Here is a 19,079-nt window from a genome sequence, read left to right as displayed (position 1 = left end):
CCCCCTTCTCTCTCTGTCTCTCTCTCCTCCCCCTTCCTCCCTCCCTCTCCCCCTGTGTGTGTGTGTGTGTGTGTGTGTGTGTGTGTGAAAGAGAGAGAGAGACAGAGAGAAATGTTGGGGACAGGAAAAGGAACCTCGGGATAAGAATTTGAGTGAAGAATATGGAAAGTTCATCTCCTTGGGACTCGGTTTGGCCCATTCCTTAAATATTCCCGGCCCCTCCTGTATCTCACAGAAACATGCAATAATAGTGTATGTCTCTAAATTCCCTAGTGGAGAGATTATGTCGTCAATTCCTGATTATCCATGAGAAAATAATTCACTTTTGTAATTTGTCAATGATATTTAATGCTATACTGAATGTAGATAGTTAGAAATATACACACACAGATTTGGACAGAGACAGAAATTATATATAGAATTAGGACTACGTACCAATAATGCATACATATATTCATTCATGCATATATACATAGAGAATGTCATCAGCATTTTACCAGAAGCATCAATAAAAGCTGACTTATATTTGTGTGTGTGTATGTGTGTGTGTGAGACATACTAGTGATCGTGGGTAAGTCTTTTAACCCCTTAAAGCCTCTGAGATTATAAAAGTTTTTTAGAAAGGTTGCTGATAAATGTGATAGACTTTGCTTACTATCAGCAATCCAGGACAATTCTGAGGGACTTAGGAAAAAGAATGCTCTCCACCTCCAGAGAAAGAACTGCTGGAGTAGAAATGCAGATGGAAGCATATGATGTATCACTTGTTTATCTGGATATATGATTTGGGGTTTTGGTTTTATAAGATTATTTGCTTACAAAAATGAATAATATGGAAATATGTTTTGCATGATGACACATGTATAGCCCCAAAACATTTAATTAATTAAAAATAAAAAGAAAGGTTGCTGCATTCGTAGAGGAAATTTTTCTCTGGAGAGTTCCTCAATGAAATCACAGGGCTGGTATATTAAAAAAAAATCTATGTGATGAACTTTTTCTTGCTTGGACTGTGCCCCTTACCTGATGGGTGAATGCCCAGTCTTTCCATGAGTCTGAAGGAGGAACAATAATCTTCTAGGAGGGAAACACTAGAGAGGAAGAAAGCCTTCAGAAGGTAAGGGCAGAGCCATTACTAGGGTGACACCACTGGTGTTTTGCCTGAGGGCACCAACAGGACTAAATGCTCCCTCCCAGCCCTTACTTGCCCTTCCACCAGAGGGCACCCTTTGGCCCTTTGTTCCCAAGTGTGGTTTGTGGTACTGTCTGGGGCTCAAAAATTCCTCTTTAGAGCTCAGTGTAAGGGTGGGACCAGAGAATGCCTGAGGGCCTAAAAATTCCTGCAGGTTCACAGGAGGGAGTCTAAGAAGAATGACCAGGCTGTCCTTAGTGTGGTATCTGAGTGTCCTGGAGTTTTGCTGAAATCTAATATCTTGTTTCTTTTCTTTCTGCAACTAATGAGCAGGACGACAAATACTGGGCAAGACGTAGAAAGAACAACATGGCTGCCAAGCGCTCCCGAGACGCCCGGAGGCTGAAGGAGAATCAGATTGCCATACGGGCATCATTCCTGGAGAAAGAGAACTCGGCCCTCCGTCAGGAGGTGGCTGACTTGCGGAAGGAGTTGGGTAAATGCAAGAACATACTTGCCAAGTATGAGGCCAGGCACGGCCCCCTGTAGGATGGCATTTTTATGGGTTGGCATTTGAATAGATGGACAGTTTCCTGTTTGATAACATCACATCCAAACCAACCTTGCTGTCATCAGCACTTTACTAGAAGCATCGACAAAAACTGACTTGTGTGTGCGTGTGTGTACGTGTGTGTATTTGTATGTATGTGATGTGTGTGTGTCTGTGTGCACTCACGGGCACATACATTGTATGCACCAAGGTGGGAGAATAAGTACAGGTGCATTTTCCATTTTTATGAAGCACCTTCCTTATCCCCCTCTCCTTTCACCTCTGACTTTTCATTTAGTTTTTTTTAAAAAGTGCCACATTTTTACTTGGACTATTGAGAACGATGGTGGCTATTCTCTCTCTCCTTTGTCTCCTGCATCCTGACCCTCTCAGCCCCCCAGTCAGTGCTGCTTAAGTCCTTTATTACTCTTTTGACCCTTTTCCTTGGATTTAGACAGAATGATCCCAGTTTAAAAAAAAAAAAGTAGATCTCAGTTTTTAAGAGTACAAGCTATTGTTTATGTTTAATCAAACGTTAACATGCTAATAAGGTGCACAGAATAACTTAGTGCTACACTGCAGAAATATTAATTTAGAGATTGCTTTCCTCATCTTTTTAAATTCTGGTGATACTTGTCTACAGATCTCAAGTGTTGTTTAGATTCATTAGGGCCCCCATATTTACTTATCCTATCTGCTAAGTTTCCTTTCAAGTCTCCAAGCCCCAGCTATGTAAGAGCACCATTACTAGGGAAACACAGAGTGTTTTTTGCACTGTCTGTACCTAAAGCAATAACCTTGTTGTATGCTAGAGCATGCTGCCTGAGTCTTACTAGTGGACGTAGGATCATTCCCTACCTGAGAGTTTCATTGTCTTAAAAAAAGAAAAAAGAAAAAAAAAAGAAAGTGATGCATTTTGAGCATGCCCAGAACATCCCCAGATAGGAGAGGCAGAGGAAGATGCTGGGTCTATGAGAAGATGGGCTATTCATTGATACCAGAGCCAAATAACAAGTCTCACTCTCATCAGCTTTTGACACCAAAAGGAGTTTAATTGTGTTGCACCCTGCCCCCACCCCAAATTTCATTTGGCATTTTTCTCCCCTTGTCCTAGTTGAAGATGACAGATATCCAGAACATAGTTCACTGCTTTCAGATTTTTTTTCACTTTTGTAAAATATATATACATATATATTTTTTGTGAAAACTCTTGCTGTTTCTAAAAATGATTTTAATTAAGTTAGTAAATTAGATGTTTTTTAAAGCCCTGCCCCTTTTTCTTCTCTACCCTGGTGTTGTCTTGAAATTATTCGTGAAATAATAATGATTCTGGAATTTCCTTTATTGCTTTATTGCTGTTTGCTTTTGGATGTAAGTTCTGTTATAAAGTGGACTTCTGAAAAAAAAAATGAATGTAAAGACACTGGTGTATCTCAGAAGGGGATGATGTTGTCATAAACTGTGGTTAATCCAATCGATTTGAATGTTTACTCTAGACCAAAAGGGGAAATTATTAAAAAAAATTGTTTAATGTTTATACAGAGTAATTATAGGAAGGTTTTTTTTGTACAGTATTTTTCAAATACAAATACTGACCATGTATTTTGAAAGACATATATTATATATAGCAAAGAGAAAAGGAAAAAAAGTTATTCCATGTTTTAAAATTATATAGCAAAGATATATATATATATATATATTCACCATTATTGTACAGAGAAGGAATGCTTTGGGGTTTTTGAAATCTTTACTATTTCAAGCCAATCACTGACACATCAGCATGTTTTCTGCTGTAAAAGAAAATTTTATGACAGTACTGAGACTTGCCACAATGCTTCATGCTTATAAATACATAAGGAACTTTCGTATTTTCTTTTAGGACTTAAAAAGTAAGTCAGTCAAAATCACCCAGAAGCACAAAATGGATTTTAGTCAAATATTTATTGAACGATAACAGTATTTTTTAGGAAAAGCATCTGCCACAAAATTTTCATGTTCACTCTAGAATGACATATTGCTAGGATGGGTTTCCTGCTGCAAGTCTTTGGAACAGCCCCATGCTCCCTTTTGCAGACACAAGTCTCAAATACGGTGTTGAAATGTGGGGTGAATATTGGTGCTAAGTGTTTGGTCCGTAATTCGCTAGATGTTTCTCCTTTAACAAAGATTGTTCCTTGTTTCACTGGAGTATATTATGTCAACAGACTGCAATGTTACTAAAAAAAAAAGATGGAGCATTTTGTTCTAGATTAAATATTTCTTTTCTTCAATGAGATTTTCTAATTTCCTGACTCCAGAGTACCCAGTCCTCACTATCAGCCCTTTAGTAAAGTCTGTTAGTAGCATCTTTGTGAATGTGGCAAAACTGATAAACTGGCATTAACTCTGTCCCCTAACAACAACTCATAGAGGGAGATGGGTAAGGGGGTAGAGTGGAAATCCATGTCAGCTAGCATTGAAAAGTTGGCTTCCCAAAGGTAGACTGGAATGAGATAGGATATCAGTTCAAACTCAAATGATTATGAACTTGGATTTTTTGGAGGCAGTGGTTAATTGCAGTGGAATTGGTAATTGACATATTCTTAATGATATGGGTACATTTAAATAGCCATAATTAACAGTTGTGAAGTCAGTGACAGAAATTATATCTTGCAAGTGGAAAAGTGTTGGTGGATTGCATTTTGGACCATCCTAGCTCATCAAGTATAAAAAGGCAGCTGAGCAAACAACATTGATCTTTCTTGGAATGGGCTTGTTTGTAAGGAATGAACATCACAGATGTTTTCTGTGGAAAAGGAAAAAAAAATAACCCACCACATTCTTTCTGTTGTGTGCCAGGAGAGGTTTAAAGCAGCTACCTCGTCTTTACAAGTTAAATACTTCTGAGTCTGCACAGGTGCCTTATATCTGTTGCGCTCTCTCTCTCTCTCTCTCTCTCTCTCTCTCTCTCTCTCTCTCTCTCTCTCTCTCTCTCTCTCACTCTCTCTCTCTCTCTCCCCCCCCTTCCCTCCCCCTCTCCCCTTCCCTCCCTCTCTCTCCTTCCCTCCCTCTCTCTCTCTCTCCCCCCTTTTCTTTCCTCTCTTTACCTCTCTCTTTCTCATTCTTCTGTCTCTCCTCTCTCTTCTTGCTCCCCCCTTCCCCCTCCCCCCTTTCCCTTCACCTGCTTGCCCCCCACACACTTGAGCTAGTCATACCAGGAAGGTTAATAGTTCTGGTCATTGAAGTGGAAGTAATCTCATGCTTTGACTTGGTGAGATCTGGAACAAACAAGAGAGAGAAATTCAGTCCAGTCACCCTTAGAATAATGTTGATTGAACATTGTTCTATTATAAAAGTCACATTGTCACTTTCATCCATCATTATAAACACCTTCCAGGGATTAATTGCCATTAAAAGTGGATTTCAAAGATCACATCACCTCCATAGGAATTGAGTTGAAACTTGAAACAGGAGTTTATAAACTAGAAACTTGCTGGCATCCACATTTGACAATTCTTTTTGACTAGACTTGCAGAGAAGTCTCAAAAGTTTATCATCAGCCAGATCAAGTTAAGCAGCCCACTCTCTCACTAAGGGATGTTGATGGATAACAATAAATTCCTTCAACAAGTAAATACTCTTCATTCTATTTCTGTGGCTTCTTTTGGCCCATGACCAGATAGAGATAGATCAACTATGAATGGAGCTAACAGTGCAGAATAATAGGAATTCCCTCAAGTAAGAACTTTTACTGTGGATCTCATCAGTCTTCCAGGGTTTGGATGGATTAAAATCTGCATTGGTGGAGGAAATACTTCTTCCTTCAAGGCTGTAGTGTACTTTAAATATTATTTATGAGAGGGATAACATTATTGCTTATTAGGCAATACCATAAGAGGTGGGATTTTGCCCCCCGTACAGGGAGAACCCAGCATCAGAGATCTAAGACTTCAACTGGGTGATGGCAGGACTGAGTCCAGGCTAAGTGGCCAGCTCTCAAGTGGTCCTCACTCTCTTCCTTGAATCTTGCCACCTCCCCACTATGACTTTTCCACTCCTACATTTCCATAAAGCCTGAGGTCCCTGCTAAGTTCTTCTCTCTGCAACTGGGAGTGAATTGAAAGTCAACAGAAACAAGTCTTGCCGTAGGCTTGGTGGCTTATATTTGACTGGTAAGATGAGTGCCCTTTTGTTCTTTTACATTTCTTCTTTTGTGATACTTAAGGACACTGGGACCTTTCATTTGAGACCACCAGACCAAACTTTATCCAGTGAACAACCATTGTAATTTTGGGGAACACCACAAGATTGTATCTGTTAAAAAAAACTTGCATTCACCTAGGCGATCTGCTGAAAATTGTGCGTCATGATACAGGATTGCATCATATATGTTGTTCAACCCAAACTTTTGTCTGTTAATTCTTAATGTTTAATAAACTTTGAACATTTGTCTTCTCCATGTATCTGTACTTTGGTCTGCCAGGGATTAAAACTCACTTCGTGCCCTTTCATAATAATTATAACGCCTACTTAAAGAGAACGTTGAGATTTTTCTAAGCATTTTCTTCACCAAATGAGAGACAGTGTGAAATATAGGTGGAAAACTGGCCTTAGCCCCAGAAAGATATGGGTTCTAGTTCCTCCCTGACACCTTTTTATCATTGTTGTTATTATTTTATAATAATCCTTACTTTCCAACTTGGAATCGATATTGTGTATCAGTTCCAAGGCAGAAGAGCAGTAAGGGCTAGGCATCTTGGGTTAAGTGACTTGCCCAGGTTCACCCAGCTAGGAAGTATGTAAGACCATATTTGAACCCAGGACCTTCCTTCTCAAGGCTTGGCTCTCAATCCACTAAGCACATACCCACCCTCTTCTAGGCAACTTTCTAAGACTAAATTTCAAATAAAGTGCCATTCTCTGTTGGCAGAGAGAATTTCTTCACTTGGAAACCCCCTATATTGATGATATTATAGGTCTTGTCCCTTTTCTGATCCCTATTCTTTCCCTAAGACCTGACAGATGTTTAGAATGAATTTAGGAGATGGGATAGGGTAGGAAAAATGCAGAATGTAGGACGGTGCTTAAAGATGGAGATGGATGAAATGGCCTTTCAGCATCCTTTCCATGATAATGAGTAGAATTTCTACAGAAAGAGCCAGTCTTAACTCACCCAGTGGTTCTATTGCCAAGGCAGCTAACTGGACCCCGTATTAGGAAGGGGATTTAAGGAAATACAGAATGAGGCCTCCCATTTAACAGACTGGGAAACCAATGAAGAAGGCACACATTATTGAACAAAATCTCATGTGAAGAGCCTGATTCACCCTGGCCTTCAGGTATTCTGATGGAAACAGGTGTCATTCTGAAAAATAAATCATAACTACTAGAGTATTTATATTAGAATAAGTCTTTAAACAAGACAAGGGAGACAAATGATCGCAGCTACCACATGGAGCCAACTGGGAAAATTCCCAGTCATTGTATTACTGTCAGTCTTTCCCAAGACACAGTCCTTCCAAGGTGGTTGGCTTTTTGGGTGGTGTTAGTACAACTTTTCAGTTAATACAGGATTCAGGTAAAAAGGAAATTGGTTCAATAGGAAGACAGCAGCAGCTGGGTGGCTCTAGGGATAGAGTCAGGTTTGGAGACAAAAGGACCTGGGTGCAAATGTGGCCTCCAATACTTCTTAGCTGTGTGACTCTGGGCAAGTCACTTAACTGCATTTGCCTAACCCTTCTGCCTTAGAGTTGTTACTAGGACAGAAAGGAAGGGTTAAAAAAAAGTGTTTTTTAATTACAAGTTCAGAGAACATGAGTCCACCTCACAGATCTCCTGCCTCTCTGACCTCTCAATCTTCTCATTTAATAATTTCTCTACTTAAGTTGCCTCATCTATAAAATGAGAGGAGATTGAACTTAATGAAGCCTGAGCTCCTTTCTGGGTCCAAGTCTATGATTCTGTGACTCTTTTGTTCCTTCCCACCCAAGCTTAAGAGTTTTGCCTAGATATTCTTGGAAGGAGGTGAGCTTAACCTCAGGGAATAGCTGTTGTAGGCCCAAAGCTAGGTATCCTTCCAGAAAGTAAGGTGTCTGAGCATCTATTTGGGTGGTAGTTCCCAATTTAGACTGAGGCTTTTTTTTTAAATTGAGGTTACTTGAGAAATTAGAATCCAGATCCCCCCCCCCCCCCCCCCCGAAAACAACCTTCTTCCCAGGCTGCTTTGGACTGCTCCAAACAATAAATGCTAGTTTGGAGGAGAAAGTGTTGAATTAAGGTGAGCCTATTATTTGCTCAACTTTCGTAGGCTTTAAAGCTGAAAGATATCTTGGATATAGGTCATCTAGTCCCACTTCCTAATTTTTATTGATGAAGACACTGAGGCCTAGAGAGGGATTGGGACTTGTCTCACCTCACCTGGTGTTACAGACAAAAGAGTGGTTGCCATAAACTGTGACTGCAAAAATATGGGTTCACGACTTTGAATTGCCAAAAGCATAAAGATAATTTTTAATGTCTTGATTTAATATCAAAAGTGGTCACCATGGGAAAAATTCCCAAATATGAAATATACCAAGTCAGCTGGGTTTTATGGAGATTTTAATTAATATAAATGAAGGAATTAAGGAAAGGGAGAGAGAGTAAGAGGAGATAATAGGAAGGCTAGGACCTAGGGAAAACTCTAGTCTAGTGTTCAGAGAGACCCTCCAGTTCAGCTCCTGAGCTCATCTGATCTGAACTCTCTTCTTGAACTAGTTCAGGCAGCTCCTTTTAAAGAGAATTTTCTCCTATGTCACCTCCCCTAAGTTTTCATGTCTACCAGTCACAGTAGACGTTTTTCCAAAGGACTGACCATTCTTAATTCACATCTTGTTATCACCTTCTCTGGGTAGACTAAAACTTTCTGAGTAATTCACATCTCTTTTGCTAAGCTTGCCCTTTTAGTGATTAATTTGACCTTCATAGGCACTTAGCGCCCTTTTGTATTAGATCTAAAAATAGACCTAGATTATGAGGGCTTTTGCCTCACTATAAGTATGGGTTGGGGACTTTTTCATTGTTCAGTAAGGAGTTTTACAACTTTATCTTCCCCTTAAGGTATGCCTAAATATGGGTGGAGTACTTAAGTTCTCAATACATTCCTGATCAAGTATTTCCATTGTTTAAATGGGAATAGCCTTAACCAAATGTTTTAAGGTAGAGTTTGAGCAGTTTTAAGATTCACACTGGGTTGTAAATGGCAAAGCCAGAACTCAAACCTAGCACTCATCCCTTTCTCTGGAGGTTGGGCAAAGAAAAAAAGTCATTTTCTCTTTGGAAAGCTATTAAATGCCTGTGTAAAAAGCTAGAGTTAGTTATCCCCTGGTGAGTTCTTGCCTGCAAGGCACCACTGTCTTCTCTGGAGCCTCTTGTCTGCTTTCCTGTACCTCCCACACTGTGAGTAGCCTTATCACTTGCTCTCTGGGGTTGAATGTCTTTGTCCTATACATTAAAAAAGAAAAGAAAGAAAACCTCAGATCCCTGAAGGACCATATAGAAAGCTCCCTTCTCTTCTGTCAGCAAATTCATTTCATCTCTTGAAAAACATTGTGACTGAAGAGCCTCTCCTGTTTTTGAGAAGCCTTAAAATTTTAGCCAGGGGCTGCAGGGAAGAAGTCAGGAAATTATCCCTTTGAGCTTGGAAAATGATCTCTTGATAAAATATATAGATAATTTCTTGCAATCTCTATCTCTGTCTCCTGCTTCCTCCCGCCTCTCTCTTACTTCCCTCCCTCCCTGTTTTACTCCCTCTCCCTGTCTCTCTGCCTGTCTCTCCTTCCTTCCCTCCTTCTCTTTCTCTCTCCTTGCCTCCCACCTCTCTCCTTCCTCTCGCTCCTTTTTTCTTTCCCTCTTCTCCCCTCTGTCTTTGTCTCTCTCTCCCTTTCTCTCCCTGCCTCTTCCCTCCCTCCCTCTCCCTCTCTGTCTTTGTCTTTCTGTGTCTCAATCCCTTTTCCCCCCTTTCTCTGCCTCCCTCCTTCCCTCCCTCCCTCTCTGTCTTGTTCTCTGTCTCTCTCTTTCTCTCCCTTCTTCCCTCTCCCTCCTTCCCTCCCTCTCTCTCTCATTGTCTCTGTCTGTCTCTCCCTTTTTCTCTCCCTTCCTCCTCCCCTCCCTCTCTCTTTATGTCTGTCTTTGTCTCTTCCTTTTTCTCCCTTCCTCCTTCCCTCTTTCCCTCTCACCCTGTCTTTGTCTCCCTGTGTCTCTCCTTTCCTCTCCTTCACTTCTCTTTCTTTCCCTGTTTCTCCCTCACTCCCTGCTTAGGTGTATACAGAAACCTAAACATACATGCATAATACACCTACTAAGGGAAAAAATGCATAAAAAGAAGAGGAGCTGGAAAAAAATCCACCTTTCTGAGCTCAGAACTCCAGATTCTAGAGATTTGAGTTTGAAATAAAACTTCAACTTTTCTAAGATCCATTTCCCAGGTGTTTTGCCTAAATCTCATCCATTGCATCCTACCATGAATGCCCATCCCTGGAAGCTAAAGAAGCAAGGAAGGTGGGCAAAGTGTATGTGATAACTAGGACTTTGCTCATTGGAGTTTCCAAGTTTGAATGAATGAATGAATAAACAAATTAATGAATTTAATAAATATATATAATTTAACAAGAATAAATAAAGCATTTATTAAGCATTTTCTCCATGCAAAGCACTGGGCTAAGTGTGGCGTATACAAATAGAAAAGAGTCATTTCCCTCTAGGAGCTCACTTTCTAAGGGAGAACAGTTTTTAGTTACAAGTCAGATGGAAAAGTCCCATATTTCTTAGAGTGTAGCAGTACGGCAGGGAGTAATGCAAATTCTGTAATATTTCCTCTGATAAATTTATATTGATTTTTAATGCTAAACCACTTGATGAATCCAAGGATTTGATGGTGAGAATTTCCCTTCGGGGTCGTCAGCAATGATTGCTGGAGAGGCAGGAGCTACAGCACCCACAGTGGCAGCTCAACAGGTTGCCTTGCTCTGCTGGACAAGGGGATGGAGGTGGGGAAATACAATATGTATGGAGATAGATATGGAGTAATACTTTGGTTGGAAGAGAGGGGGAGAGAGAGAGAGAGGAAAAACCAAGAGATACAGAAAGAAGAAAAAAAGATCAAGCTGTGCCATAAGAAAAGAAGAGAGAGTTGAAGAAGTTGAGATAGGGAAGGAGTTCATTCTAGGCAATTTGCATGAATTTATGGAGGCAGGAGAGGGAATATTGGGGGATGGAATTTGAACCCAGATCTTCCCCATTTCCAGGCCTGGTGTTCTATCTGTTGTGCTACCTGGCTGCCCCAACACCTCATCTTCTTAAAAAGAGTTTCCGACTTCCAGTCAAGATGGCAGCTTAGAGAAAGCTAAAGTTCAGAGCTCCAGAAACCCCTCCTTACCGATCTCAAACGGAATGCTCCTAGGGCATTGAAATCCAAAACAAACAGCAGAATAGACCCCGGAGACACTCCCCCTGGACCTGGATCAAAAGGTATGGCCCCCCAAGAGTCGGAGCCCAAGATCACTCAGATCTAAGGGGAAGGCAAAGGGAAGGTCCCAGGACCCATCTCACCCAACCCAGAGTGCTGAGTCCGAGGCAGCAGCAGGAACCTCAGGGCAGGCAGGGGGGCCTCGGGAGCCGGCTGTTCTGAGGGCCGCCCCCTGAAAACGACCTGAGACAGTCGTGGGGGCACCCAGACATCAGGGAGGCAGAGAGAGACGGGGGGAGCCTGTAGCCCCCTGACCAGAACCTTCCATCTGGGTCTCACTGAAGGTCGCTGCCTGAGGGCATACTCAGTCTGAGGTTAATCCTATCACCAGCCCTCAGAGCTCCAGGAAGCCACGGCACCTCCCCCCTCAGAGTGCAGGGTCTTCTGAAACAACAGTAACCCTCAGGGCTGGCAAAAGGGCCTCGGAGCTGAAGGCCGAATCCTGAAAACAACCTGACCCAGTCGAGGGGGCACCCAGACAGCAGGGAAACAGAGAGAGACAGGAGGAGCCTGTAGCCCCCTGACCAGATCTTTCCATCTGAGTCTCACTGAAGGTCCATGCCTGAGGGCATACTCAGTCTGAGGTTAATCCTATCACCAGCCCTCAGAGCTCCAGGAAGCCGCTGAGGCACAGAAACAAGGGCCAAGCCATAGAAAGGACAATCTGCCTAGGGCTAAAACCTCTGAATGCCAGACAGAGATAAGAAAAGCTAATCCTCCCACTCAGATAGAGATGGCAAACTCCACAGAAGCACAAAAAACCCAAAATTCAAAAAAAAAAAAAAACCAAGAAGAAGGGGGTGACTTTGGACACATTTTATGGAGCAAAAATACAAAACACAGAGGAGATAGAAGAGGAAACACAAGCAAATGCTCCAAAACCTTCCAAAGGAAATGGAAACTCTCCACAAACCCATGAAGAATATGAATCAGAAATGATAAAAAAGATGGAAGCCTTCTGGGAGGAAAAATGGGAAATAATGCAAAAGAAATTCACGCATCTGCAAAACCAGTTTGACCAAACTGAAAAGGAAAACCAGGCTTTAAAGCAAGAACTAATAAAGCAAAGCCAAAAGACCAAGAAATTAGAAGAGAACATAAAATATCTCACTGACAAGGTGACAAATTTGGAAAATAGAGGGAGAAGAGATAATTTAAGAATAATTACATGTATGCACCAAATAATATAGCACCCAAATTTCTAATGGAGAAACTAGGAGAATTGAAGGAAGAAATAGACAGTAAAACCAGAAAAGCCAGAAATAAACAGCAAACTCGACATCATAATACAAGAGATAATCAAAGAAAATTGCCCAGAGATTCTAGAACAAGGGGGCAATACAGCCACTGACAGAGCTCACAGAACACCCTCTACACTAAACCCCCAAAAGACAACTCCCAGGAATGTAATTGCCAAATTCCAAAGCTCTCAAACAAAAGCAAAAATCCTACAAGAAGCCAGAAAAAGACAATTTAGATATAAAGGAATACCAATCAGGGTCACACAAGACCTTGCAATTTCTACTCTGAATGATCCTAAGGCATGGAACATGATCTTCAGAAAGGCAAGAGAGCTGGGTCTTCAACCAAGAATCAGCTATCCAGCAAAACTGACTATATACTTCCAAGGGAAAGTATGGGGATTCAACAAAATAGAAGATTTCCAAGTTTTTGCAAAGAAAAGACCAGAGCTCTGTGGAAAGTTCGACACCAAAAAACAAAGAGCATGGAATACCTGAAAAGGTAAATATGAAGGAAAGGGAAAAGGAGAAAAATGTTATCTTCTTCTTTTACTCAAACTCTCTTCTATAAGGACTACATTTATATCAATCTATGTATACTAACATGTGGGGAAAATGTAATGTGTAAATAGGGGGAAAAGAAAGACCAAATAGAATAATCTTTCTCACACAAAGATTCACATGGGAAGGGGAGGGGAAGGAAACTCCTATAAGAAGGAGAGGAAGAGAGTTTTTACTTAAACCTTAATCTCAGGGAAATCAACTCTGAGAAGGAAAAACACCCAGATCCATTGGGATCTTGAATTCTATCTTACCCAACAAGGGTAGGGAGAAGGGAAAACCAAGGGAGGGAGGGGGGAGGGAAAACAAAAGGGGAGGGAAAGAGAGGGGGGAGGGGAGGGAACAAAAAAGGGAGGGACTAAAAAAGGAAACATATCAAGGGAGGGGACAAGGGGGACTGATTTAAAGTAAATCACTGGACTAAAAGGTAGAGCTGAAGAAGAAAAGGTTAGAATTAGGAAAGGATATCATAATGCCAGGGAATCCACAAATGACAGTCATAACTTTGAACGTGAATGGGATGAACTCACCCATAAAACATAGATGAATAGCAGAATGGATTAGAACCCAAAACCCTACCATATGTTGTCTTCAAGAAACACATATGAGGCGGGTTGATACCCACAAAGTCAGAATTAAAGGATGGAGTAAGACCTTCTGGGCTTCAACTGACAGAAGGCAGGAGTGGTAATCATGATATCTGATAAAGCCAAAGCAAAAATAGACCTGATCAAAAGGGATAGGGAAGGTAATTATATTTTGTTAAAAGGGACTTTAGATAATGAGGAAATATCACTAATCAACATGTATGCACCAAATAATATAGCACCCAAATTTCTAATGGAGAAACTAGGAGAATTGAAGGAAGAAATAGACAGTAAAACCATATTAGTGGGAGACTTGAACCAACCATTATCAAATTTAGATAAATCAAATCAAAAAATAAATACGAAAGAGGTAAAAGAAGTGAATGAAATCTTAGAAAAATTAGAATTAATAGACATATGGAGAAAAATAAATAGGGATAAAAAGGAATACACACCTTCTTCTCAGCACCACATGGCACATTCACAAAGATTGACCATACATTAGGTCACAGAAATATGGCACACAAGTGCAGAAAAGCAGAAATAATAAATGCAGCCTTTTCAGATCACAAGGCAATAAAAATAATGTTCAGTAATGGTACATGGAAAACCAAATCAAAAACTAATTGGAAATTAAACAATGTGATACTCCAAAATCGTTTAGTTAGAGAAGAAATCATAGAAACAATTAACAATTTCATCGAGGAAAACGACAATGGCGAGACATCCTTTCAAACCTTTTGGGATGCAGCCAAAGTGGTAATCAGAGGTAAATTCATATCCCTGAGTATCAACAAACTAGGGAGAGCAGAGATCAATCAATTGGAAATGCAAATAAAAAAAACTCAAAAATGATCAAATTAAAACCCCCCAGCAGAAAACCAAACTAGAAATCCTAAAAATTAAGGGAGAAATTAATAAAATCAAAAGGTATAGAACTATTGATTTAATAAATAAGACAAGAAGCTGGTACTTTGAAAAAACAAACAAAATAGACAAAGTACTGGTCAATCTAATTAAAAAAAGGAAGGAAGAAAAGCAAATTAACAGCATCAAAGATGAAAAGGGGGACATCACCTCCGATGAAGAGGAAATTAAGGCAATCATTAAAAATTACTTTGCCCAATTATATGGCAATAAATACACCAATTTAGGTGATATGGATGAATATATACAAAAATACAAACTGCCTAGACTAACAAGAAGAAATAGAATTCTTAAATAATCCCATATCAGAAAATGAAATCCAACAAGCCATCAAAGAACTTCCTAAGAAAAAATCCCCAGGGCCTGATGGATTCACCAGTGAATTCTATCAAACATTCAGAGAACAGTTAATCCCAAAACTATACAAACTATTTGACATAATAAGCAAAGAGGGAGTTCTACCAAACTCCTTTTATGACACAAACATGGTACTGATTCCAAAACCAGGCAGGTCAAAAACATAGAAAGAAAACTATAGACCAATCTCCCTAATGAATATAGATGCAAAAATCTTAAATAGGATACTAGCAAAAAGACTCCAGCAAGTGATCAGAAGGGTCATCCACCATGCGCAAGTAGGATTTATACCAGGGATGCAGGGCTGGTTCAATATTAGGAAAACCATCCACATAATTGATGTTAGATCTAAAATAGTTTTGAGTGTTAATTAGTTGTAGATAAGAGAGTGGGAGCCATAAACTGTGATAATTAAAATGTTTGGGAGCAAGGGAAATATATATATATCAATTATGACCACTGAAATATGTTTTCTGTGTCTTGGTTTTATATAAATATAAGATGGTCGCCAGGGAATATATTCCCAATTTATGAATATGCCCAAGTCAACTGGGTTTTATAGAGAAATTTAATTTATAATACACTGATTAATCAATAGAAAAAGAGAGAAAGTAAGAAAGGAATAAGAATGAATAAATCAGTAAGTTGGTTTTATCACTCACCCAAGATCTCTCTAGGTAAGGCTTCTCATGCCAACCTCAGGCTCCACCTTCAAGAGAGCCTCCTTTCAAGAAATGTTTCCAGAGAATTCTCCTCCTTCAGAGCCAGCCTTCTCTCCTGGTCCTCCAACAGAGCAACCTCCTCAGTCCTCCTTCAGAGCCACCTCGCTCAGAGCAAAACCTCCCAGAGCAAAAAAACTCTCCCCCTCTCTCCTCAGACCCCACTATCTTTAAGGAAACCATCTAAGTTCCCTCCCCTCAGTTCTCACATCTACGAATCACTGTCGATGTCTCCCCTGTGCCAATGGTGGCTCTAGTTTAACCCAGGACCGCCCAGAGGTCTGTGGCTTTGCACATGTCTGTTTAAGGTCATATTCTCAAATAATTAAATCTTGATCTTTGCTGCAGCCCTTTCTAAATCCTGTTACTCTAAGTAGGGTGGAGATTGTATTTTCCAAGACCTGGTTCTGTCATTCCAAGTATCTCTATTGTATCAATTCTAAAATCAATCATGACTCAAAGAACTTCCTGTTCTATGCTTAAGCATAGGTCAAAACCCTTTCCATTGTTTAGCAAAAGGTTTCTGTCCTAAAGTAGTCTTAAGTAGGGAGGAGAAGGATCCTCCCATGCCAAGGGGTTTCACATTCCAATAGAGTTCTTACTATCAGTAGGAATTTTTTTCCAAGTATGAAATTTCCCAATGGTGAAATTTCCAACATTCATAAGTCTAAGAAATTTTAAGGTTTACATTGACCACATCAACAAGCAAACCAGCAAGAACCACATGATTATCTCAATAGACGCAGAAAAAGCCTTTGATAAAATACAACACTCATTCCTATTAAAAACACTAGAAAGCATAGGAATAGAAGGGTCATTCCTAAAAATAATAAACAGTATATATCTAAAACCATCAGGTAATATCATCTGCAATGGGGATAAACTAGATGCATTCCCAATAAGATCAGGAGTGAAACAAGGATGCCCATTATCACCTCTACTATTTGACATTGTACTAGAAACACTAGCAGTAGCAATTAGAGAAGAAAAAGAAATTGAAGGCATCAGAATAGGCAAGGAGGAGACCAAGTTATCACTCTTTGCAGATGACATGATGGTCTACTTAAAGAATCCTAGAGATTCAACCAAAAAGCTAATTGAAATAATCAACAACTTTAGCAAAGTTGCAGGATACAAAATAAATCCACATAAGTCATCAGCTTTTCTATATATCTCCAACACAGCTCAGCAGCAAGAACTAGAAAGAGAAATCCCATTCAAAACCACCTTAGACAAAATAAAATACTTAGGAATCTATCTCCCGAGACAAACACAGGAACTATATGAACACAACTACAAAACATTCTCCACATAACTAAAAGTAGACTTGAACAATTGGAAAAACATTAACTGCTCATGGATAGGACGAGCCAATATAATAAAAATGACCATCCTACCCAAACTTATTTATCTATTTAGTGCCATACCCATTGAACTCCCAAAATATTTATTTGCTGATTAAGAAAAAACCATAACAAAATTCATCTGGAATAACAAAAGATCAAGGATATCCAGAGAAATAATGAAAAAAAAACAGATATGATGGGGGCCTTGCAGTCTCAGACCTTAAACTATATTACAAAGCAGCAGTCATCAAAACAATTTGGTACTGGCTAAGAGACAGAAAGGAAGATCAGTGGAATAGACTGGGGGAAAGTGACCTTAGCAAGACAGTGTAAGATAAACCCAAAGATCCCAGCTTTTGGGACAAAAATCCACTATTCGATAAAAACTCCTGGGAAAACTGGAAGACAGTGTGGGAGAGATTAGGTTTGGATCAACACCTCACACCCTACACCAAGATAAATTCAAAATGGGTGAATGACTTAAACATAAAGAAGGAAACCATAAGTTAATTGGGTAAACACAGAATAGTATACATGTTAGACCTTTGGGAGGGCAAAGACTTTAAAACCAAGCAAGACATAGAAAGAATCACAAAATGCAAAATAAATAATCTGGAATACATCAAATTAAAAAGTTTTTGTACAAACAAAACCAATGTAACCAAAATCAGAAGGGTAGCAACAAATTGGGAAACAATCTTCATAAAAACCTCTGACAAAGGTTTAATTACTCAAATTTATAAAGAACTAATCAATTGTACAAAAAATCAAGCCATTCTCCAATTGATAAATGGGCAAGGGATATGGATAGGCAGTTCTCAGATAAAGAAATCAAAACTATTAACAAGCACATGAAGAAGTGTTCTAAATCTCTTATAATCAGAGAGATGCAAATCAAAACAACTCTGAGGTATCACCTCACATCAAGCAGATTGACTAACATGATAGCAAAGGAAAGTAATGAATGCTGGAGGGGATGTGGCAAAGTAGGGACATTAATTCATTGCTGGTGGAGTTGTGAACTGATCCAACCATTCTGGAGGGCAATTTGGAACTATGCCCAAAGGGCGACAAAAGAATATCTACCCTTTGATCCAGCTATAGCACTGCTGGGTCTGTACTCCAAAGAGATAATGGACAAAAAGACTTGTACAAGAATATTCATAGCTGCGCTCTTTGTGGTGGCCAAAAACTGGAAAACAAGGGGATGCCCATCAATTGGGGAATGGCTGAACACATTGTGGTATATGTTGGTGATGGAATACTATTGTGCTAAAAGGAATAATAAAGTGGAGGAATTCCATGGAGACTGGAACAACCTCCAGGAATTGATGCAGAGCGAAAGGAGCAGAACCAGGAGAACATTGTGCACAGAGACTAATACACTGTGGTATAATCGAACGTAATGGACTTCTCCATTAGTAGTGGTGTAATGTCCCTGAACAATCTGCAGGGATCCAGCAGAAAAAACAGCATTCATAAGCAGAGGATAAACTGTGGGAGTGGAAACACCGAGGAAAAGCAACTGCCTGACTACAGTGGTTGAGGGGACATGACAGAGGAGAGACTCTAAAGGAAACCCTAATGCAAATATTAACAACATAGCAATGTGTTCGAATCAAGAACACATGTAATACCCAGTGGAATCATGCGTCGGCTACGGGGGGTGGGGGGGGGGAAACAAAATTATCTTTGTCTTTAACGAATAATACTTGGAAATGATAAAATTAAATATTATAAAATTTAAAAAAAGTTTCCTACACACCTGAGATGAGTGACTTGCCTAGGGTCTGTATATGTCAGAGATGACATATTAAGCCCCCTTTTACCTGATTGAGACCAGTTCCCTATAGCATCTCTCCCCATTCTCTTAATTATGTTCCTCATGAAAGATCGATTCAGAAAACATTTATGAATCTGAAAAATTGTCCAACTGAATTTCATGTCCTCACTATTTACAGGTTTTCTGATTCTGAAACCGGCTTTCTAACCCAGAGGCGATAAGGAACCATTCAGGGCTTTTGAATTCATTAGGAAACTTATTTTGGCAAATGGGGCAGCTATGTGGCTCAGTGGATAAGAGCCCCAGACCTGGAGTCAGGAGGACCTGGGTTCAAACCTAGCCTCAGACCCTACTAGCTGTGTGACCCTGGGCAAGTCACTTACCTTCCATTT

At 39.9% G+C, this 19,079-nt stretch overlaps 1 protein-coding gene across 5 annotated transcripts in view; it reads left to right on the top strand.

The window, feature by feature from the left end:
* The window catches only part of HLF (HLF transcription factor, PAR bZIP family member), a 76,627-nt gene extending 70,509 nt beyond the window's left edge, over window positions 1-6,118 (top strand). For 3 of the 5 annotated variants that reach the window (XM_007481847.3, XM_007481848.3, XM_007481849.3), the window contains exon 4: window positions 1,463-6,118. In XM_007481847.3, coding sequence (XP_007481909.1) covers window positions 1,463-1,681 — 219 coding nt within the window. In that variant the 3' untranslated portion in view covers window positions 1,682-6,118. The remainder of the gene's footprint in view (window positions 1-1,462) is intronic. The other 2 variants (XM_001363488.4, XM_056816561.1) reach the window with 1 other exon arrangement.
* Window positions 6,119-19,079: the final 12,961 nt, after the last annotated feature.

Source organism: Monodelphis domestica, chromosome 2 (genome assembly GCF_027887165.1).
Source record: "Monodelphis domestica isolate mMonDom1 chromosome 2, mMonDom1.pri, whole genome shotgun sequence".
Taxonomy (NCBI): domain Eukaryota; kingdom Metazoa; phylum Chordata; class Mammalia; order Didelphimorphia; family Didelphidae; genus Monodelphis; species Monodelphis domestica.
The sequence above is the reverse complement of the archived record's forward strand: the minus strand, read 5'-3'. Positions and strand labels throughout refer to the sequence as shown.